At 40.7% G+C, this 23,858-nt stretch overlaps 2 protein-coding genes and 1 long non-coding RNA gene across 4 annotated transcripts in view; 1 reads left to right on the plus strand and 2 right to left on the minus strand.

Moving 5' to 3' along the window:
- Nucleotides 1–1,490: 1,490 nt before the first annotated feature.
- On the minus strand, nucleotides 1,491–6,230 carry C2H15orf40 (chromosome 2 C15orf40 homolog). The gene is made up of 4 exons (XM_072801323.1): nucleotides 6,073–6,230; nucleotides 5,550–5,670; nucleotides 3,802–3,929; nucleotides 1,491–2,577 (listed from the first exon to the last, which is right to left on the minus strand). Exons 1-4 carry the CDS (start codon nucleotides 6,184–6,186, stop codon nucleotides 2,482–2,484), a joined length of 459 nt encoding a protein of 152 aa, XP_072657424.1. The 5' UTR covers nucleotides 6,187–6,230; the 3' UTR covers nucleotides 1,491–2,481.
- Nucleotides 6,231–6,295: 65 nt separating this feature from the next.
- Nucleotides 6,296–9,817, plus strand: LOC140618619 (uncharacterized). Of its 2 annotated transcripts, none has more exons than XR_012018692.1 (3): nucleotides 6,296–6,636; nucleotides 7,160–7,315; nucleotides 9,496–9,817. It is a non-coding gene; the product is annotated as an uncharacterized lncRNA (long non-coding RNA). The 2 variants fall into 2 exon arrangements; XR_012018687.1 differs by lacking the exon at nucleotides 6,296–6,636 and adding an exon at nucleotides 6,643–6,783.
- The window catches only part of BTBD1 (BTB domain containing 1), a 43,400-nt gene continuing 26,651 nt past the window's right edge, over nucleotides 7,110–23,858 (minus strand). The window contains exons 5-8 of the mRNA XM_072801255.1: nucleotides 19,584–19,776; nucleotides 12,814–12,901; nucleotides 9,596–9,742; nucleotides 7,110–8,948 (exon numbers count right to left, since the gene is read on the minus strand). Coding sequence (XP_072657356.1) covers nucleotides 8,790–8,948; nucleotides 9,596–9,742; nucleotides 12,814–12,901; nucleotides 19,584–19,776 — 587 coding nt within the window. The 3' untranslated portion in view covers nucleotides 7,110–8,789. The remainder of the gene's footprint in view (nucleotides 8,949–9,595; nucleotides 9,743–12,813; nucleotides 12,902–19,583; nucleotides 19,777–23,858) is intronic.

Genomic DNA, 23,858 nt, shown 5'->3' on the forward strand with positions numbered 1-23,858 from the left:
ATAACCTGGCATTGTGTTTAGAAATAAATCCCTTGCCAATTTTTCAGCCTGATTGCATTTTCAAAAACACCAACTAAATGGGATTTCTGAAAGCTGCAGAATGAAAGGAGACATTCGGGGCCATGCTGACTCCACTGAGGTACTGAGCTGGGACCTCCAAGTACCCAGGGTGTTTACCACCTCACTGGCCCACACTGAACTCAAGGAATGAGGGGATAAGCCTAAGAAATGTCTCCAAGACCAGACAAGAAGGATCTGTGACACTGGTAGGTACTACAGAAGACATTTCCTACTAGTACTACTCACTTCAAAAGGAACTGGTTAGTCCCTTCAAATTGTGTGGCTTTCTGCTGTTGCGTTATGGTGCCACCTCTTGGATGTAAATTGAAAATCTAGCTTCTTAAAAATTTTAGTCTCTAGTTACATTTTAAAAACCTATAGTTGGGGGACATCTGGGTGTCTCAGTGGTTGAGCATCTGCCTTCGGCTCATGTTGTGATCCCAGGGTCTTGGGAATGAGTCCCACGTCCAGCTCCCCACAGGGAGCCTGCTTCTCCCTCTGCCTTTGTCTCTGCCTCTCTGTATCTTTCATGAATAGGTAAACAAAATCTTTAAAAAATAAAATCAAAAAAATAAAAATCTGTAGTTGGGGTCACAATGGGTTTTTAAATTTATATTCTGTATTACAGCTCAGGAAACTACTTAACCAAATCCCTGGAATCTATAAAAGGGGGAGGGAGGGTATGCTGGCAGCCCACAGCCCAGAGAACTGCCTCCTGAAGTCTAAGTTTTTAGCTGTTGGAACTTTAAACATTGCAAAGTTGCCACCTACATCTGCTTCTCCCCACCCCCTAGACACCAAAGGAGTGGGGAGAAGCTGAGAGCTTTTGGAAAATAGCAGAGCTTTTCTGAGTGGCCTCTTTTCCTGCTGGAGGGGGTAACGTGGACATGAAGCCTAGAGCTGTTGCCTTTTTGCCTCTGTGAAGGAAGTGGGACCTAAGGATGAAACTGGCATTGCAAGCTAGTGAGTCAGGGGAAGGAAAGAAAGGGATCCTTTATGACATTACTGAGCTGCTGCATCAGACTAATCCCTAAGTAAACCCTACCTCTGAACTTGCCAGGTATTGGGCAAATTCCTTTATTGTATAAGCCAGATAGAGCTGGGTTTCTCTTGTCAAGGAAAGCATCTTAACCGTGATCCAAAAAACATAAGTAAAATGCCTTTAGAGCTAACACATTGGAATGTATAGGGAAAGAGTAGGAAAAGTTTTGAAGCCAAGACCAGGTACTACAGAAGCACATTTGGAGGCGGTATGGCTTGATGGTTAGAAAAGAAGGCAGTGAGCATAACTCATGTTCTGTCGTTAGTGTTGGCTGTGATCTTGGGTAATCCAGGTGACTCTTGTCCTTGGTTCCTATCAACAGAGTAAGACTTGTACTAGATGACTGTTTCCCAGCTCTTTCACCATCAGTAGTTTTTATTATTGGTCCTTCTTGGAGATTTTGTATTTTTATTTTTTTGAGATTTTGTATTTTTAAACATTTTGTCTACCAGTACATTTTCTCACATACTTAGACAAAAGCACACATCAGCTTTGATTCTGATCAGCAAAGATAATGAACTTATTTATCTGCCCAAGTCACTATAATTTGCATTGGATATTTAAAAACAAAGTATTTATTATTAGCTTCTGAAGCTTTAATGTAGATATGATTTAAAAAAATTTTTTTTTGTAGATATGATTTCTGATAGGCCTTTACAAATACTGAAAGTAGCTTCCAGGCCTGCTTCTTTTAAGGATCTTTGGAGATTCATAAGAACTACCAGTTTGAAGACTGTAAGTTACAATCCAATGAGGATGAAAATTCAGTGACTTCCCCAAAATACTTAACATTAAATTATAAGTCCTGATTACTATTTACTTTTTCACAAAATGCTCCATAGAGTTTTAAAAAGACAAAAAAAGCATTTTTGTATTTAGATAAGCCTTTTAAAATATAAAGTAAGACCACAAAACAGTGTGACGGGTTTTCTTCTGTCACTTGTAAACTCTAGAGAAGGGAATCCTCAGAACACTGGAAGTGCTGTGGAAATAATCTTCATTTACAATCAGGATAAACTGCATTCAGCCAGGAGTCAAAGGGTCTTGGTTCTAGCTGCCATCCTGTACGATGTGATCCTGAACAAGTCTCTCAACTTCTGGAAGCCCCACCACAGGATGAAAGGGGCTTAAAGATCCCTTCCAGCTGTTCCTGTGTAGCGCGATGAGATTGGACTAATGTTCCAACCTCTCTGGGGTCAGGGATGTTAGAACCTGAATTGAACAGAAGTACTTTTAAAATTCCTGCTTCTTTTTTGAGTCCTATTCTTAATTTTTTTTCATATTCTTCCATGCACTGAAATATATTTTCCTACTTAACAGCCTCTTCACTAATAGCAATTTAAAAAGCTTCTCAAGAATGTATTTCTCATAACTTGCTTTTATTTCTTCTCGACTTGTTGCTTTAATTTCTCCAAGATCTCTTCAGCAGTTGTGGATGCTAATAGCTTCACCACTTTTTCACGAGATTTACCACCCTGGACCAAAAGGAAAAAATGGTGTCAGGATGACCCACTGAACATTTTAGTGCTATTAGAGACAGCAGAGCTCAGCTGCATCCATCACAGCTGTGTCTTTAGGGGGCTGCCACAGGTGGACTAAGCTATTGCTTTCTCTCGGTCATTTCTGGATTTCTGGTCTAACTGAAGATTCTCTTAGATTCCACCTTACTACTAATGTGTACAACTCTGCAGGGTTTTTACCTTCATACATAGATTTCTGTAATAAAAACTGGCATTAAAATTTCAAAATGAAGAGAGTCCAGATGTAGAATATTGTATTTTTAAGTACTTCTTTGTTTAAATTAAAAGTGAAAAATTATTTGTAAATTACCAAACACTGGGGTTTTATATAAACTTTGTATAAAAATAATTCCAAATATAGAACAAATTGCTGTTCTGTTACATATTTCTGAAAACTCCAAAAAAAAAAAAAAAAAAGCACAAATGCTGTAATTCCACAACCAACTGAGCCTAGGGTTTCATTTTAAAACATCCTTTAAAGGAGGTAAGATCTGAGCAAGGATTATCTATAGGGGTAGAAGAGTGGGAAGTGCCTTTCAGGCAAATGTCAGAGTGTGTGCACCGACAGAGAATCAGAAATGACCTGCCACAGGTGGGAGATATATTGAGGGAAGTGGCCCAATGGGAGAAATTTTTAGATGCAGCCTTTTAACCAAAGACTCTGAATGCCCACTGGAACCTGATCTAAAGAGTGTATCTCTAGAAGCATAGTTGGATCTCACTCCTGCAAATAATGTTTCAGTAAGTCTAGAGTGATGCCCAGGAATGTGTGTTTCAGACATCATTCCCAGGTGATTCTGATACCCACACTTACAGAAAATTCGTAATACTAATGATTTCATCTGGCTTTCTCTCTTCCTAAAGGAACCCTTTCAGATTTGTCAGTATAGTGATGACTTGAAGGAAGAGACAAGCAAGATCAATCTGACAGCAGGTACAGGGATACATGTAGAAAGAAAATGCTCGAAACGGTAGCTAAAGAACACGTACAGAACATGGTCAGTCCAAGTAAGGATCAGGGCATCAGGAATGAAGACTACACAAAACTCACACATTTTAGTGATTAAATGAGAGTTTAAAAAAAAACCTAATTTTTCAACTACTTGGAAAAGAATCCATTTTTATAAAAGAATGGCTAATGTGTAATTATCGAAGCTGTTTCCAGAGAGAGAGACCTACCTTATCCAAAACCACATCACTCTTCCTGAGCTCCAGGACCTTGGAAAGGTACCGACAGAGCTCGGCATTAGCCTCTCCTTCTGATGGGGGAGCTGCGATGGCCACGCTCACGGCTTCTGCTGTCACGTCTGGAATGAAATCAGTGAGGACTGTATCCTTAAGGAGCAAGGATATTTTGTAAAAGGGTTTGCAGTTGCCTGGCACAGAGTGGGTTTTTCACTGATAACTACTGCATGAAGAAATGAGCAAGTAAACTACTCCCACTTGAGGGAACATAAACATGATAAATATGCCTCCACCATTTCAGGAAACAAAGCCAGAGAAAACCGACATTTACCCTGCCCTGTGGACCAAGACAGGCCTAGTGTCCCGTGCCTTAGGCAACTAGAAATTGCCCAATTGATAGGAAGAGAGAGCCCCAAGGCAGGACCAGGAGCTGGGTGTGAATGGGCAAATTCACAGGTTCTGTCATCAGGAAAAGGAGTACTGAGCTAGATTGAGCTTATGTGGAATGCTTCTTAATGCTTTTATAATACAGCATTTAAACATTTACATAGCACTTGGCACAACCTAGTTCTAGTTCTCCATGGTTATTCTGGAGAAAGAGAAATATGTACTCAAAGGAGCTTGCAAGTGAGCATAAGCTGGTCCCCATGTGGGGTCACACAGCCATTTTCACAAACTTACACCCTGTCCACCTGAATGACGCGGCCACAGAATACACAAGCACTAGGTGGCACAACAGCCTACCTCCTGTCCTGTCACCAATTCCAGTTCTAAGATGTCCCCATTTTCCACACTTCAGTACCTTTCAAATGCACCTACTGTGTCTCTCAATAGGTGGGAAGAAAGCATTCATGTGGATTGTCTTGCCAGTACACAAAATACTTGTGTACCTCCTGGCTGATGGCACCTGGGATTTAATGACACATGACATATGCCGAAAGCAGACTGTTCACTGGGACTCCTCAGAAAACGCTGGCCACGGTGGGTGCAGCCCACACACAGCCAAGCTAATATGGCCACTAGCACAAATGAGGCCCAACACCGCAATCCTGAGAATTCTCAGGTCTTGTTTTCAAAGTATAAAAAGAGAAAAGAGAAAGACCCTCACAACAATTCAGATCAATGGTCCTCAAACTTCTTTCCCCACCTAGAATACCATCCCCAACCCCACCCCCACACAAGTTCCCTTGGACTCCCAACATGTACAATAGATGGAAACACAGCTCCTCTGGAGCCCTGCCTGTTGACCGACCGGCGTCCCACCTAAGAGATCTCTGAGGCACCTTTGGGCTCCAGGGAACGGACTGAAAGCCTCTTAGTCCAGTACCCCACCCCACAGAGAGAACTGGGCCCAGACCAGAGCTCTCAGATACCAGGTTTTCCCTTCCTCCTTGGGTCGATGGTCATTAAACTCAACCAATTGTCTCTTCTCTCTTTCTCTGGCCAATGCCTCTAGCTCTGAAATAGGACAAACTAGTTAATTCTAGGCTACCCATCTGTCTACATGTGCTCTTTCTAAAATACCGTATTTTAGAAAGCATACTTGGTATGCTTTCAGCATCGTATGTTCACTTTTGACACTGGATTTACACCTTTACATTAGAATCTAGAATTTTAAAATGGGGAAGCGTCTAATCCCACGTGCGAGAAGTAGACCAACTGGACGGATCAACTCTGAGCTACCCCAGGCAGAGGGAGGATGGAGGGGGCCCCCGTGACTCCCACCTCATGTCCACATATACCTGTCACAGCGTTTTGTTTGGACCCTGGCTTGGCGCGGATGGCTATGGTGACACTACCTCTGGGATCCACCGTCACAGGGCCTAAGGAAGGAGGTGGTCTCTCTGGCTCCTGGCTCTTCCCCTAGAACGACAACCACCACTCGACAACTTGACGGGCTAGAGGATACCTTCCCACACGTGTGGCTCCCTTTCGCGTTAACCAAGACGAGCCAGTCGCGCGCGGGGATTTCTGGCCACCGGGAGAGGTTTCCCAAGCGTTGGGAATCAGTTCTCCACGAAGCCCTCCGATCCGCCCGATCGGCCCGGGCTCCCCGTCCTCGCACCTCCGCAGCACGCGCTGACCAACGCCGCGAGCCACCGGGCCGGAGGTGTGCGTCCGGGGGAGCGGAGGGGACGGGAGCCGTGCCACAGCCGCCGGCTCCAGTCACCGGCCAGAGGGCGGCGGAAGGCCGCAGCAGCCCCCGCGCCCCGCCTCTCTCCCGCGCGCCTCCCCCCCTCCCCCTGCCACGGGGCTCGCACTGGCCTTGTTCGTCGCACCAGCCTTCTTGGGCATCTCGGCGCCCAGGGGGAGCCCCGCGGAGGCTCGCGCCCCGCGTGCCGACAGGAGCCGCCTCAGCCCGCGGCCCAGCCGCAGCATCCCCGCGGGGGAGCCGGGCGGCGGCGGAGCGGCGCCGGAAGAGCCCTCTGCGCCTGCGCACGCGGCGGGCGGGAGCGGCCTGGCAGCCTCGCGCCCCCGCTCCGGCTCGAGGGCGACCCCGCGGCCGGCGGGAGCGTGGCGGCTCGTCCCGGAAGGCTGGAGAGCTGGGCCGGGATCCGTCCGGGCAGTGACGGCCCTACCCCTACCGCACCCCTCGCCGCACCCAGCCGGGAGGAAGGCCGTGCTACCGCTGGTCTTCTCTGCTCTCGCGAGTAAAGGGTCGCAGTGAGCGGCGCGGCTAGCCCAGGGCCAGGAGCCCCCGCCCGGTGCCGGCGCCGAGGGCCGCCCGCTGTCCAGGACAGGAAGTGCCATTCTGACGTGCGGAACGGCAGGAGACGAAGCTGGAGGCGGGCAGCCCCGTGTGTTGCGGCGCGGCCGGTGGGGCCGGAGGTGGGCGCCCGCCGCCGACGTGGGGCATGAGGGCGGGGGCCAGAGCCATCATCTCCGGGACCTTCGGGAGTGCAGCCGGGGAGCGAGCCCGGGGCTCAGCCCTGCTCCCCAAGACGCACCTTCTCGACCACGGAATCTGCCTGGGAGGTGGGCCTCCTAACCACGTACCTCATCCCGGCCGCGTCGGCGCCTCACGCGGCGACACTCAGGCTGTTAGGAACACTGGTCGCAGAGTCAAGACCGGAGTAGTCTCCCTTCGCCCTCCTGAGGGCAGCACAAGGGGGAAAACCTGAGGCCCCAAAAGAGATCAAGCAGCAGAGGTTCCTGCTCTATGGCCCTAAGGCAGCAGCCAGGCATCATTTGTGTGGCAGTACTTCCTAAATGTAAAATTAAACCTCACTTAACTAGAACCCTTATTCCAAAACGGTGTCTTACACTCAGCTTTCAGAAGAAAAGACAATGACAAAAAATAATAATAATAAAATAAAAGGATAATAGGTATTTATTTTTTTTCAAATTCCAGGGGATGTCCACATCAGTCAACAGTTCCAGTCCTTACACCCTCTACAGCTACCTTCAGTTACAATCATCCTTCAGTACAACACACATGAGAAGCATCCAAAAGGCTTCGAATGTCAAAAACACATGAACTGACCCAGGGCACACCATACTTTGTAAGGTACGAGTACTTCCCATAAGTTACTACAGAGTGTTTGCTGGTTAATCTTTAGTTAACCAGAGCCACACACCCCATAGATGTTCCAGTTAACTGAGGTTTAGAGCCCTAAGACGATGTTACCAGAGAAAAATGCCCCTTCTTCAGCTATTCTGAGACCTCTGCCACCAACACACCTCACTACCTTCTTGAAAATATAAAAGGAAGTACGATTTTGGATGAGAATTTTTTTGTCCTAATTACTATTATTTAGAAAACCTCAATTCTTTTTACATTGTTACTTAAAAGAACTGTGATTTTTAACAATCTCACCAAACTATTTGATACAACTTCATTACACATAAGTTTTATTTTTTTACAAGATAATCACTTTCAAGGGAAAAAAGTATTTATATAAAAATTCTGCTTTATAAAAAAGTACGTAAATGTTATTCTACCAGGCATACTTCCTATCCCCTCCTAATACAGCTGCACCTGTGACACGAGAGGCCATAAATATGAAACTCATCTTCCCTCAGGTAGAACTGTGTAGGTGACAGAAAGTATACTTTCAGCAGGAGTGATTCTGTTGGATATCTTTAAAATTTCAAAGTAGCTGTTAGAAAGGTCAGTATTTTATTGTTTCTTGTTCTGTAATATTATCGCCTGGCCACCACCACCAGCGCCATCTCAATCTTGGGCATTCTCAGGAGCATCCCCCATACAGATATACAAGTACAGTGCTGCACTTTAGTGATACAGAATCCAGTCTAGACTATACCTTTATATTCTCTGTTTATGCCATATTATTGTGAATCTATACAAACTCCATTTATATTTTAAAACCGTACTATGTAACACATGACTATATACTATTATAAAATATCCTTTTTTGTAAATACATGGAAAATTTTCTTGGGCATTTTATTAGGCCAACTTTAGCAATATTCCAAATGCTAACAACTGATTACTTCAAAACTCCAAATATAAAGTCAATTTTCTTAATTTTCTGAAATTAGTTATGGGAATTAATGAGAATTCTGCAGGAACACTGACCCATCTCAGCTCATGTAACCTTCAGAATACATAAGCCGGTAAGTCCAACTCCTCTGATCTTCACAACAGTTAAGGCAACAACACTACCAGCTGTCTGAAACAAGGATCTTTCTATAAACTGTTGAAAGACCGTGAGTCAGCTATCTACAAAATTATACAAGATAAAGCTGAAAGAACCGCATGGTTTTTTTTTTTAAGTTCTCTTTAAAAAGAGAATCCAGTTCTCTTTTCCCTTAAGGTTATAAGAAAATGGAAATTCTGCTTTTAAACCATGCAGAGATTTAAATCAACATTCTTCATCTCCTCTAAGAAACTAAAATGTTTCTTATCTTACAATTATAAATATTCATGACGCTCAAACTATTTTTTTGTGGCCAGTTTTTTATGCCTTTGAGATTAGACAGTATGGTACTATTTAGCCAAGATGTATGAGAATGCTAAATTATGTATAAAATATTATTTCTGGTATTTGTCCATCTTCTATTGAAGTGCCATTATTATTGCCAGGGGAGCTGAAAAAGAAAAAAACAGTCTTGCTAGCAGCAGGTGTCTCATGCACGACTTTCTTCAATCCTTTTGTGCCATAGTGGGAATCTGGACCCTAAATGAGAACAAAAGGTTCATTAGTCATTTTCACTTAATAAGCAATTTAATGTGTTTTAATTAGATTAATGATCTATTATATTTCATTATAGTTCTTATATGAAATTTTATGTTAAGCCATTTAATGGAAAATAAAGTTTCTGCTACTTTAAAGTAGCAGAAAATCATTAAATCATTAAATTTTAAATCATTTAAAATCATTAAAGCCAGTTAATGATTAAAAATACTGACTGTAGAGGTCAGCTTTTAGACAAGAGTGAAATGGTTTTATTTTTTTAAAGATTTTATTTACCTATTCATGAGAGACACAGAGAGAGGCAGAGACGCAGGCAGAGGGAGAAGCAGGCTCCATGCAGGGAGCCTGATGTGGGATTTGATCCTGGGATTCCAGGATCACACCCTGAGCCAAAGGCAGACGGTTAACTGCTGAGCCACCCAGGCATCCTGTGAAATGGTTTTAATAATTATCTCCTGTCAAACATTAATCTCCTGCTCAAAGGGCTATGTCTTAGCTCCCAGCTTCCGTCTTTCTCCTCATCCTAAAGGTTTTACTGTCAGTGACTCTCAGCTTCTGTGGAAAATTGCTGTGACATGCAAGAAGAAACCCACCAGTTCACCCCCTGGGACATCCTGGAAGACCCTTACTTTGAGTGTTGCGCATGCTGTGTAGCACACGTTGGGCAGGATCTCTATAGGTTCTTTGAACATCACCCTGAATGTGTTAGCAGTTCCATCGCAACTGAATCCAGTATCGTTTTGTCCCAGGGTCTGTTTTTTTTCATATTCGATGATCTGAAATGTTTCAAAGAGAAGATACACTTCAGTTGATGTAACTAAAGTTTCAGAAAATACAGAGCCCTTAAAACAGCGGCTGTGTCTCTGCCGTGTAATTCTTCTCACCCCCAGAGACAGCTCTAACAGGCAGTCAGGAGTGGGGAGGATGCTAGCTCATGAGCTCGGCGGAAGACACACAGTTCGGGGAACTGGTTTTAGAACGCTTGGATTTTAGATACTGTGGAAAATGGGCCTTTGCGCCTTGCTAGTCTTGCCGCTAGAAAATTTGCAGAGCCATTTCCTATGTCTAAATGTTATTTACTGAATTAAAATGACCTGAAATGCAGTATTCAAGTATGCATATATCAAAAATGTGAAAACCTTGTGTTTTCAATTTTGTTCCATCATCTGTGCCAGGCACTGAAGGACTCACCCTCAAGGAACTTCCAGCCACTAGACCTATGTACAGTGACAACTCAGTACAGCATTTGTAGTAAGGGCTATGCATAAGGTCAAGCAGTTCAGTGGAGGAGAATTTTATCTTGTCAGGAAGGGGTTAGGCCGCACAGAGGAGAGCTTTAAAAGCTCCAGTTAGAGCCCACCCCGGGTTACAAAGGTCCATTTGAGGGGGCAGCAGGTGCAGAGGCGGAGGCTCACAGACCTGCCTTTTTTGCATACATCAGATAAAAACAGGAATGGTAAAAAAGACCAAACCAGTAGATGCTGTGTGAGGTGAGGACAGTGGTCATCTCTGCAGGGATAGTGACCAGAAGAGATCACAGGGAGACTCCCAGGGCGCTCAAACATCTTGTTCCTTGATCTGGCTGCTGGCTGCACAAGTGTGTTCAGTTTGTGAAAAGTGAAACACACGTACTGCTTAGAAATACGTGCACTTTTCTATACATAGATCACAGATCCATAAAAAACTTAAAGACCCAGCATGCTGGTGTCCTGGGGTAAAGTAGTAAGCCCCAGGTTCTGGCTGTGGCAGTATAATCCACAGCAAACTGCCACACTTCCCTGAGCCCCAGTTGTTTCATTTGGTGGAAACCCTGCTTTGCCTTCCTCCTAAGGCGGCTGTAGGAATCCCATTAGAAACTCCAATTTTGCTGCCCAATTGAGCACCTATTAGAAACTCCAGCAACACCAGTGGCAGATCATGTTGCAAACACTTCAAGTGCATCCCATCACAAAGCTATACGGTGGGCACCACGGCTGCCACAGCAGACAAGGAAACTGAGGCTGAGACACACTACATTATTTGCCCACGATCGCAGCTCGAGGTGGTGGAGCTGAGACTCAAACCGAGGAGGATCTGCCTGGTGGTGGATCTGGAGGGGGCGTGACGCTAGCCACTGGGGGAAGAAAATAAACACAAGTCCTATTTCTACTCATTTTACTCAGTTTTTATTATTCTACCATTTCAATATACCTATATCCCTGATGCCCTCTCTTGGGTCTGCAGATTATACAGCCTGCTTAAGTGGGTTCACGGATCCTCCTGGGATAGGATCTTAACACTACTTATAAAGTGAAATGGGGAGTGCTCATGAAAAGCCTTTATACCCCTCAGAGGTTTGCTATGGCTTTACTGTACTTAACACAAGAAAAATAAAATTTTCTAACCATTGAAATCTTTCAAATAAATAATTTCAGTGGGTTTTGAACCTCAATTTGTTAAAAATATTTAAAATGTCATTAACTGGTTTGTAAGAGTAACAAATTTACATCAGTGATGTAAATTTATCAGCTGATTTCTTATTCAAAAAATATTTATTCAAATAATCTCTATGCCCAAGGAGGGGCTCAAAGTCACAACCTCGAGATCGAGAGTTGCATACTCTTCTGACAGAGCCAGATAGGCACCCATCAGCTGAATTTTTTTTAAGATTTATTTGAGAGCCTGAGCGGCAAGGGCAGAGAGGAAGACTCTCAAGCAGACTCTGCACTGAGCCCAACATGGGATGGACTCCATGTCACGACCCGAGCCAAAACCAAGAGTTGGGGGTCTGACTGCACCTCCCAGGTACCCCAACCGAGTTCCGCTATAACTGTAGCAAACAGGATTAGACTATGAGCATGTCACGAGCAAAGCCAATAATGTGGTTCTTACATTCGTAGCAAGGTGTCTTTGTGAGGTGGTGAGGAATCTTTTTCAGCTATCATCCAATCAGACCTCTGAATCGTTCCATATTTGGAAAACTAATGATGCATTCTGAACACAAAGGTCACCAAGGTTTTCACTATTAAAACTAATGTATTAATAACATTTTAGGGAAGGCAGTTATTTTTTTTTAATTTTTATTTATTTATGATAGTCATACACACAGAGAGAGGGGCAGAGACACAGGCAGAGGGAGAAGCAGGCTCCATGCACCGGGAGCCCGACGTGGGATTCGATCCCGGGTCTCCAGGACCGCGCCCTGGGCCAAAGGCAGGTGCCAAACCGCTGCGCCACCCAGGGATCCCAGGCAGTTATTTTAATAAAAGTTTTCAAACACTGTTTACTTCCTCTTCTCATTTCTATTGTTTTCTTATGCAAAATTATCAAAATTCAGTATTGCATTGCATGTGCATAGTTTGTAAATACAAGTCCACTTCATAGATGTGTTTCAAATACGATTTTACTAATTGGGTGTGTAATCACGATAGTGGAAGAACACTGGTTTACTGGAAGGGAATGAGAGGTACCTAACTGAGGTGGAACACATCTCAAGAATGAGGCAGGGCAGAGTCCAACAACCAGAAATCAGAAGGTGTTTAGTTTTGAGAAATTAGACAGTTTCAAGGGCTAAAGTTCCAAGTGCTGTGAAAAACAGCAGGTGGATGTTTTAAGACAGCCAATGCACAACAGGAATGCCCGGCAGAAGTATTCCTGGAGAAAGGAGAGCTCTTTATATGCTAATGCTTCTGTGAAGGACCCCAATTCCCTTAAAACTCCTCTTTGATCGGCTATAAAACAAAAATGTTCTGGCTTTCTGATGGCTTTGATAATTCTACTGAAACCTGGATTTTGTTAAAATGAGATCTTATTGTAATATCACATTGGTTATATTTCGAGATGATATATAGTGAGGAAGAAAGTGTACCTGTATATTCACTTGATAATCCGTGGGACCATGAATAGATCCATATAAACCAAATCCGACTATAGAGATTCTTCTATTAACTGTGAACCTGAGAGAATGAAGCCAAATACAAAATAATACACATAATTCAGTAAGTATTCATAGTCTGAAGGCTTATAAAACTTTTTTAAGTGTTACCTGGAATATCTAATTTTGCCCATAAAAAGGAGAACTGTCATAAATGTGACATCCTTGGAGGTGTCCTCTGTTTACCAAAACTCTAGTAAATTTAACTTAATGCTAACACTTTTAAATAGAATTTTTCTCTACTATAATTCTTGAGAGTCAAAGAAAATTTAACCTAAATACCCATTTTTGTTATATTGGTAATTTTAATGGTATATTAGTCTAAATATGTTTGCATATCTTCATGAACACAAACGTGTCCATCATTAGGCCCAAAGCCCAACAGCCCAAACTACAACTTAACAGCTTGAGGCATACCTAACTCAGAGCCTGTCAGGTTCAGGTAGTGGGCCTGGCACCAGGGAAATAATGGTCAACAGGCCAGTCTGCCCACACTGCACCCATAGCCTAATGGAGGACACTAGTAACAGGCAAGTGAGCAAAGGACTCCATCAGTAATTACGGGCAGTGATTGGAGCAGGGAAGAAAGCAGGCTGCCACACAGAACACTGGTGGTGCAGTGCTGTGGCCAGGACCTAATTTATGCAGGTGGATCAGGATGAGGTTTCGCACAAAAACAATGGGCAAGTCAAGAAACAGACCCACCTCACTCCATTTTATGAATGTATAAAACTGACAGTAAGTACAAACAGCCCTGGGAGACTGATCAGAGATGATCTGTGAACGTAAAGCAGGGACTCTAATCGTCTTCTGTAGCAACTTGAGTGATCATTGTTCTCACTACCACACCAGTTACTTCCTGTCCCGGGTGCTGGGCTTTGGGTTTTTAAGTGAATTATTTCCTTTAATCATCATAACAGCTCTATAAACTAAGTAACAGTATTGTGTTTATTATCTTCAGTTATAGTTCAAGAAACCGAGGTTTAAAAAAAAAAAAAAAGAAACTGAGGTTTAAGAGAAATAAACTTGCCTATATCAAAAAGTCTGGGACACAAGTACAGGACTGCTTGGATCAAAAAGCCAATGCTCTTAATACTATGTCAACCTCTCAGTACAGTCCAAGGACCACCTTAAAATTTTTAAAATATATCATTTACAGTTTATTTTAAAAAGTTAATATATTCTCTGTAAAAAAAAATTTAGAAAATGCAGCTAAGCAAACAAAGTAATTTTAAAGCATTTCTAAATCCAAAGATAGCCCCCATTTATCTTTTGGTGCATTCTCTTTTCAGACTTTTAGTTCTACTTTTTAACAATGGGAAAAGAAGAGTTATTTTCTATGACCATGTTATTTTAAAAATCATCTCAAAAAATGTATATATATATTTGCAACTTCCTTTTAATTTTAAAAGGTAAACAATTACTGTATTTAATTCCTCGTTGTTGGATAATCTAGGTTATTTGCAGTTTTTGTTATACAATATTGCCATATGAACAATCTTGTAGGGCCTCAATTATGTCCTTAGAATAAATTCCTAGAAGTACAATTGCTGAGAAAAATGAAAGGCATGTTCTTAAGGCTTTAGATAAACATTATCAAATTGCTTTCCGCAAAGACTAGCACACTTTCCATCCCACAGGAAACAAAGATCGACTCTATGTCACACTCAGTAATCCTGAGTATTTTCATTTCTTTGTGCCACCAAGAAACTGATGACTGACAAATTCTATTTACGTTTCTTTGATTACCAGGGAGTTAAAACATTTGCTCATATGCTTACTGTCTACTGGATTTTCTCTTTAATAAGAAATACTCATGTTCTTTTCCCATTTTTCTCTGCTGATGTCTTTTTCATGTGGATTTGAAAGGCCATGTTATACAGCTGTGCTTTGTCATTAAATATTCACTACAGAAAGCATCCTGTTTGTCATTTATTTATCAACTTTATGGTGGCTTTGCAAATAAAAATTTTGGATTATCTACAGTCAAATTATGATCTCTGCAAAATTTAAAGAGACCTATCTCACCCACATCGTAACATTCACCTCCTCTAGCATTCTCATGATTTCATTTTTTTAATGTTAAAATTTAACTTTATACAAATATTGGTAGATGGGATAAAAAAGGATCTAACCTTATTTTCCCAGCAGTTAATCCTTTTTTCGCCTTCTAAATTCCTTCCCTTATATTTTAAATGCTCATTTATGTTAGACTGGTTTCTGAACTCTGTAGCATGTTCCATGCAACACTTATTTTAACTTTATAATACTTTTCACATTCAATCCATACTTTTTTTTTTTTTTTAAGATTTTATTTATTTGACACAGAGAGAGAGAGAGAATATACACAGGGGAGAAAGAACCAGGCTCCCCGCTGAGCAGGGAGCCCCGACTCAGGGCTCAATCCCAGGACCTGGGGATCAGGTCATGACCTGAATGTGAAGGCAGATGCTCAACTGACTGAGCCACCCAGGCGCCCCCATACTGCTCTTCTAAAAAGAGAAACATTTAGTCTTCCAGATTAATTTTAGAATAATTTTCCCAAGCCGCTCCTCCGTACCAAACACAAGTGACTTTGGAAAGGAACTGCATAACATACCCAGTTAGCCTGGAAAGATTGATTCCAAAGTTCTCTAGTTCTTCATAAAGGTATGAGTCTGTGTTTCTTTTCTTTCTTTCTTTTTTTTTTTAAGATTTTATTTATTTATTCATGATAAGACACAGAGAGAGGCAGAGGCAGAGGCAGAGGGAGAAGCAGGCTCCATGTAAGAAGCCCGACACGGGACTCGATCCTGGATCTCCAAGATCACGCACTGTGCTGAAGGCGGTGCTAAACCACTGAGCCACCTGGGATGCCCTAAGTCTGTGTTTCTTACTGGATTTATTCCTGCTCCTTTACATTGTCACAACAATAAATGGGATCTTTTTTATTTAATATTATAACTGAAAATCTAAACATTTTAAAATTTTATCTTTTTATTGTGGCAAAATATACAACAAAATGTACAACCAACTTAATCATTATTAAGTGTGCAGTTCAGTGGAATTGAGGACTTTCAACCCTCGCCATCATCCATCTCTGTAACTAAATTCTTTTTTTAAGATTTCATCCATTTGTTCATGAGAGACACACAGAGAGAGGCAGAGACACAGGCAGAGGGAGAAGGAGGCTCCCCAAAGGAGCCTGATTGGAACTTGATCCCGGGACTGGGATCATGCCCTGAGCCAAAGGCAGACACTCAACCACTGAGTCACCCAGGTGTTCCTATAACTGAATTCTGATGACACATGGGAACATCACTGGTCTTTGCATATACATTTCACAAGTGGCCACTATTCTCTTTTATTGGTTCTAACAGATTTTTATTAATCCTGAGGTTATCCAGATGAATCCATTGTTCTCAAAAGGAATTCTATCCTCAAGAAGACCATGCTCGGGATCCTTGGGTGGCGCAGCGGTTTGGCGCCTGCCTTTGGCCCAGAGCGTGATCCTGGAGACCCGGGATCGAATCCCACGTCGGGCTCCCGGTGCATGGAGCCTGTTTCTCCCTCTGCCTGTGTCTCTGCGCCTCTCTCTCTCTGTGACTATCATAAATAAATAAAAAATTAAAAAAAAAAAAAAAAGAAGACCATGCTCTGTTTTCACAAAGGTTTAGGGGCACTACTGGCAGGGAGCCAGGGGCACCAGATTTACTGCAATGATTATGACAGTCTCCCAAAACAAAGGATCCAAAGCAACTTTCAAATATCCTATCAGAATTCACATAGGTGAAAAACTACAAGAGTTCAACCTAATTCTACTTTATGTACAAACCAAAGATTTTTGTTGTTGTTATAAAGCAAGATTACTTCTACAGAGGATGTATCTTATGTCTCTGCACAGAAAGAAATCAGGGGATTAGATCCAACTCTGTTCTCTGCAGAGCAGGGGGTTCTTCAAATCTCAAACATCACACACTGTTTCAGCATAAACCAAAGATTTTTTAAGGCAATTTTAATATTCACTGACCTTTACAAGAGGTGATTACCATATAAATAGAAAGTATTTTATAGTGAATTCTTGTTATTTGTAGCAATTATATTCTATAAAGTTGCCACAAATACTAAACCACTGCTCCTAGGGGGGGAACATGTGTGTATTATCTCTCTCTCTCAATCTCTCTCTCTCTCTCTCTCTCTCTCTCTCTCTCTCTCACACACACACACACACACACACACACACACGCACAACCTCACAGAGATTATAATCTTAAATCCTAAAAACAACTCTATCCTAGTAAATTCCATTATCTTTATTTTACAAAAGAGAAAACAAAGGTTCAGAAGTGTTAAGTGACTTTGCCTGAGGCCCCCCACCAATGGTGGAGAGTTAGGATTCACATTGCCCAAATGACCCCAGGGCCAGTGTCCTGCCCTATATTGCATGGCCCTCAACTGTCCCCATTTCTACAGGAAAGCTGAAATAAGGCAGAGAGTATCTTCTTGTGATCTCAAGTCGGAAAATACTTCCCAGGCAACTATAATCTTTCCTATGACTTAAGAAAGCCCTGCAAGTATCGATTTTGAGAGTACAAATAAATTTTAGTGAATAGGTGAGTCGCAAATCTGGAAAATAATAAATATGACTGACTGTACTTTGTTTTATTTGAAACCTTTAAAAAAATGACACGATTGGCAGCACCAATGCTCCTGGTTTTTGACACATTAATATGATACACCTGTCCCCTGCCACGATGGCTGTCTCAGCATGCTGGTGTGTACACAGACTATCTTCTAGTGTGGTCCTGCCCAAGTGCCTACATTTGAAGTATGTATTTTATCTCAGTAACACTGCTTCATTACATTACAACTAGGTCATCATGTTGATTAAAAATAATGTGTGAAGTATATGATCTATGAATTTCATCAGGTAAAGAGGGAATACAAAATATTTTATTATAAAAAAGAGAAAACTGGTACTAATGTAGATAATGTTATCTGCAAAAATAATGAAAGACATCTTCCTTTCCAGTATTCAAGGCTCGAATTTCCTTATCTTTTATGACAAACATAAACAAATCACATCACCCAGAATCATAAGAATACTCCTGAAACACAGCAAGGTTGGCCAGCCTCATTATTTGAGGTTTTGATAGTCTATCACGTGAAAGAATTTTTCTAGACCCCATCTATTAACAGTTATATCTGGAATGAAAGTGAAATTTTTATCAAGTCTTCCTGACAACTATTGAACCAATCAAATTCCTTTTCTTCTTTGATCTGCTACTGTGATGAATAGATATTAATACATTTCCTAAAACTAAGTCATTTTTTTTTCAATCTTCAAATAAACCCAGTTTGCTCACATAGTACTATTTTTCTGAGGTACTGCTAGATTCAAGACACTGATATCTTATGTCGAAGTTCTTCTGGATCAAAGAGACAGACCTAGAAAAGTTTTGGTCTCATCAGACTGCTGTATAAGGGTTATGCTTCTTTCAATAATTAACCAAAAGTATTTTCTTCTTTTAATGCTCAAGGAAATGACTTGTTCCTTGAAGTTTTGATAAAACTCACCTGTAAAAACCACCTTGTGAAGGGACAGTTCTTTGATAACTTTTAATTCCTTCCATTGGTCTATTCAGGCTTTCTTCTTCAGTCAATTTTGATAATTTATATTTGCCTATAAAATGATCCATTCCATCAAGATGTTCAATTTATTAGCACAGGGTAAGCTCAGAATTAAAAAAAAATTGCCTTAGTGAATGATTTATTCCAATTATTATTTCTAAATGTATGTTTTTTTCCTTTACTATCTTTGAGGTTTATTTATTTTGTTGATTATTTTAAGGAAACAGCTTATGCGTTTAATTCTACTGTTTTAAATTCATTAATTCCTACATTTATCTAATTTTTCTTCTCATTTCTATTGTTCTTTCGCTATTCATTTTCCAGCTATTTGAGTTCAATGCTTAAATCATTTATTTCTACTCTATTAAAACTAGATTATTACTGTTCTTTTGTGTGATACTTTGGCCTCATCTCATAAGTTTACATATAAAACATTCTCATTGTGACTGATTATCAAATAGTCCACAAATGCATTTATTTCCATTTTCACCCAGTCATTTATAAGTCCTCCCCCTCAGAATTGTTTTTTTTAACAAATTTGTTTTATTAAGTTCCTAGTTTGATGCTAAAGTGCCATTAAGTAAGTAAAAATCCAAAAGGTCTATTTTATGAAAACTGGTACTTATTTTATTTTTACATTTAACCTAAAGAAAACACAGTAGAGCAAAGATAAATTGCTCAACAGGATTATATCCATGCATCTTTCAAAATTCTTGGATTTTTTTTTTAGCCATTTCAGCTTTCGTAGCATACATGGAGCTATATCCCCTGTGCAGTATCCCATGCAAAGAAAAAGCTCAAGTTAAACGCTATAATAGCAAGTGTTTGATTCAAGGTGCAGAGCCCACTGGCCAGCGGTGGCAGTCCAAACAGAACCCAGGCCGTAGGAAACCACCCCCCCAGCCCTTCTACCTTCACTTGTTTCCTGAGAGGTCCTCTCACTCATGGTCCAGTGAGGAGATAGCTGTACCTCCCTGACTCTTGACTGTTGTAGTAACTCAGAGATGTATTAAACAAAGTTGAAACTAAAATGTGGTCAAAGATCTTCTGCAACATACAGAGAAGGGAGCCCGCACTTGTGGTGAAGAAGCTACCTGATGCGGTCGCTTGTGCCACTGTAACCCCAGCGGCTCTCCACCTGCTGGAACCTGTTGATGCAGCACTCTTTCCCCCGCAGGCAGCATCGGGGCCGATCGATATATTCAACTCGTGGTTTAGGGTTGACAGTAAAATGAAGAAAGAGATTTACCACCTCACGATCGGACAAAATTCCAGACTGAGCGGGACCTGCAGAAATAAAAATATAACCTAGGAAAAGCACCTTGATTTCAATACAACATTTGGTAATACTCCACATAATCATGTGAATTCAAATCCAGAAAATGTAAAGTAACAATGAGGCAGAAAAATTTTAGTATGTATTTAATTTTAAAGATTTCTAAATCCATTTGATGTTAATCTAACAGAACGTAAGTGTTAATAGTGCTCTCTCTCAAATCAATCAATCTTTAAAAAACAACCACAAACGAACAAAATCCTCAACAAAGAAAACTTCAGATTCAGATAACCTCGCTGGTTAATTTTCCTAAACATTTCAGGAAAAAACAACACCAATCTTAAACTCTTGAACGCTAAAAAAAGAAACATTAACTTTTGTATGAGACCAGCATAAACTTGGTAATCAAAATCTCACAATTTCATTACAAGAAAGGAAAAATTATAGGCTAATTTCTCTCATGTAGTAGTCATAAAAATATTTTTATAAATTCAGCAAATTGGATTTGGTTACATAGGATAAAGCAAGACAACTAAGTCTGGCTTATATAAGGAATCCAAAATAGGTTTAATTTGGAAAATCAGTGTTGTTCACCATATTAGGAAAACAAAACAAAGAGCATCTCTCTACTTGCTAGATGGGATGCTGCCCAATTCATGCATTCCTTAATAAAATCAATTACATATTTTAAAAAAGAAAATAAAGGGGAAAATTACTGTATCACTATCTGAAAATAAGAGAAGTAATTGATAAAGTTAATGATAAAACCCTCAGCAGACTAGTAATAGAAGGAAGCATCCTTAATCTAATAAAAGGTATCTACAAAATATTCACAGCAAACATACTCTGTGAGGAAATACTTAGAGCTTTCTGTTTCTGTGTAAGACTGGAATGAAACAAAGATGTTCACTATCAGTACTTCTATTCACCAATATGCCAGAGGTCCTAGACCATATAATAAGGCAAGAAAAAGAAATAAAATGTCTAAAGATTAGAAAGGAAGTACAATTATTATTGTTTGCAGATGGCATGATTGTACATGTGTACTATGTACAGTGATCTACAAATAAATTATTAGAATTAGTGAATTTAGCAAGGTCACTAGATACAAGGTCAATATAGGAAAATCAACTGTATTTTTATCCACCACCAGTTCCAACACAGACATTTAAAAAAACAATCATGGGGGATCCCTGGGTGGCGCAGCGGTTTGGCGCCTGCCTTTGGCCCAGGGCGCGATCCTGGAGACCCAGGATCGAATCCCACATCAGGCTCCCGGTGCATGGAGCCTGCTTATCCCTCTGCCTATGTCTCTGCCTCTCTCTCTCTCTCTCTCTGTGACTATCATAAATAAATAAAAAATAAAAAAAAAAAACAATCATGGGGTGCCTGGATGGCTCAGCCAGTTAAATGTCTGCCTTTGGCTTAGGTCATGATCCCACGGTCCTGGGATGGAGCCCCACATCAGGCTCCCTGCTCAGTGGGGAGTCTGCTTCTCCCTCTCCCCCTACTTGTGTTCTCTCTATCTCTCTCAAATAAATAAAATCTTTTAAAAAACAAAGATAAAAAACCAATAACTTATAGTAGCATTTAAAAATCAAATACCTAGGCAATAAACCTACTAAGAAGCATACAAGACTGCTACCAGAAAACTCAAAATATTACTGAGAGAAATTTTAAAGGACTTAAATAAGTGTTTCATGGTTTGGAAGACTCAATACCATCAAAATGTCAATTATCTCCTCACCAATCTATAGATTCAATGCAATCCCTATCAAAATCTCATGATTTTGGAAGGTAAAAACTGAGAAGCTGAATACAAATTTTATTTATACGAAAAATGCAAAAAGACCAAAATTAGCCTACATAATTTTGAAGAAGAACAAAGCTGGAGAATTTTTACTACCAGATACCAAGATTTAGTGTGAAGTTATGCAGAATTGGTAAAAGAATAAATAAATATAACATTGGAATAGAACAGAACTCCAGAAACATATTCATTCAAACAAAATGACCTGATTTACAAAAAATTTGTCCAGCAATGTACAGGGCAAGGATAGTTTTTTAATATGTAGCTATATGGGGAAAAAAAAATGAACCTTAACCTCTACCTCACACCATATATATGTGTGAGAAAACAATATAGAAAACAAAAATACAGTTGGTTTATAGATCTAAACATTAAATGTAAATCAATAAAACTCCTTGAAGAGAACCTAAGACAATATCTTAATCATTTTGAGGATGTCAAGCTTCTTAAAGAGGACACAGAAAGAGAAAAAAAAGGGGGGGGGGCACAGAAAGCCTTCGCCTTACTAAAGAAAAAGATTGATAAAGTAACTTCACCCTCTTCGCCGATGACATGATACTCTACATAGAAAACCCAAAAGTCTCCACCCCAAGATTGCTAGAACTCATACAGCAATTCGGTAGCGTGGCAGGATACAAAATCAATGCCCAGAAGTCAGTGGCATTTCTATACACAAACAATGAGACTGAAGAAAGAGAAATTAAGGAGTCAATCCCATTTACAATTGCACCCAAAAGCATAAGATACCTAGGAATAAACCTCACCAAAGATGTAAAGGATCTATACCCTCAAAACTATAGAACACTTCTGAAAGAAATTGAGGAAGACACAAAGAGATGGAAAAATATTCCATGCTCATGGATTGGCAGAATTAATATTGTGAAAATGTCAATGTTACCCAGGGCAATATACACGTTTAATGCAATCCCTATCAAAATACCATGGACTTTCTTCAGAGAGTCAGAACAAATTATTTTAAGATTTGTGTGGAATCAGAAAAGACCCCGAATAGCCAGGGGAATTTTAAAAAAGAAAACCATATCTGGGGGCATCACAATGCCAGATTTCAGGTTGTACTACAAAGCTGTGGTCATCAAGGCAGTGTGGTACTGGCACAAAAACAGACACATAGATCAGTGGAACAGAATAGAGAATCCAGAAGTGGACCCTGAACTTTATGGGCAACTAATATTCGATAAAGGAGGAAAGACTATCCATTGGAAGAAAGACAGTCTCTTCAATAAATGGTGCTGGGAAAATTGGACATCCACATGCAGAAGAATGAAACTAGACCACTCTCTTTCACCATACACAAAGATAAACTCAAAATGGATGAAAGATCTAAATGTGAGACAAGATTCCATCAAAATCCTAGAGAAGAACACAGGCAACACCCTTTTTGAACTCGGCCATAGTAACTTCTTGCAAGATACATCCACGAAGGCAAAAGAAACAAAAGCAAAAATGAACTATTGGGACTTCATCAAGATAAGAAGCTTTTGCACAGCAAAGGATACAGTCAACAAAACTCAAAGACAACCTACAGAATGGGAGAAGATATTTGCAAATGACATATCAGATAAAGGGCTAGTTTCCAAGATCTATAAAGAACTTATTAAACTCAACACCAAAGAAACAAACAATCCAATCATGAAATGGGCAAAAGACATGAACAGAAATCTCACAGAGGAAGACATAGACATGGCCAACATGCATATGAGAAAATGCTCTGCATCACTTGCCATCAGGGAAATACAAATCAAAACTACAATGAGATACTACCTCACACCAGTGAGAATGGGGAAAATTAACAAGGCAGGAAACAACAAATGTTGGAGAGGATGCGGAGAAAAGGGAACCCTCTTACACTGTTGGTGGGAATGTGAACTGGTGCAGCCACTCTGGAAAACTGTGTGGAGGTTCCTCAAACAGTTAAAAATAGACCTGCCCTACGACCCAGCAATTGCACTGTTGGGGATTTACCCCAAAGATACAAATGCAATGAAACGCCGGGACACCTGCACCCCGATGTTTCTAGCAGCAATGGCCACTATAGCCAAACTGTGGAAGGAGCCTCGGTGTCCAACGAAAGATGAATGGATAAAGAAGATGTGGTTTATGTATACAATGGAATATTACTCAGCTATTAGAAATGACAAATACCCACCATTTGCTTCAACGTGGATGGAACTGGAGGGTATTATGCTGAGTGAAGTAAGTCAGTCGGAGAAGGACAAACATTATATGTTCTCATTCATTTGGGGAATATAAATAATAGTGAAA

The sequence above is a fragment of the Canis lupus genome, chromosome 2, assembly GCF_048164855.1.
Source record: "Canis lupus baileyi chromosome 2, mCanLup2.hap1, whole genome shotgun sequence".
NCBI classification, from domain to species: Eukaryota; Metazoa; Chordata; class Mammalia; order Carnivora; family Canidae; genus Canis; species Canis lupus.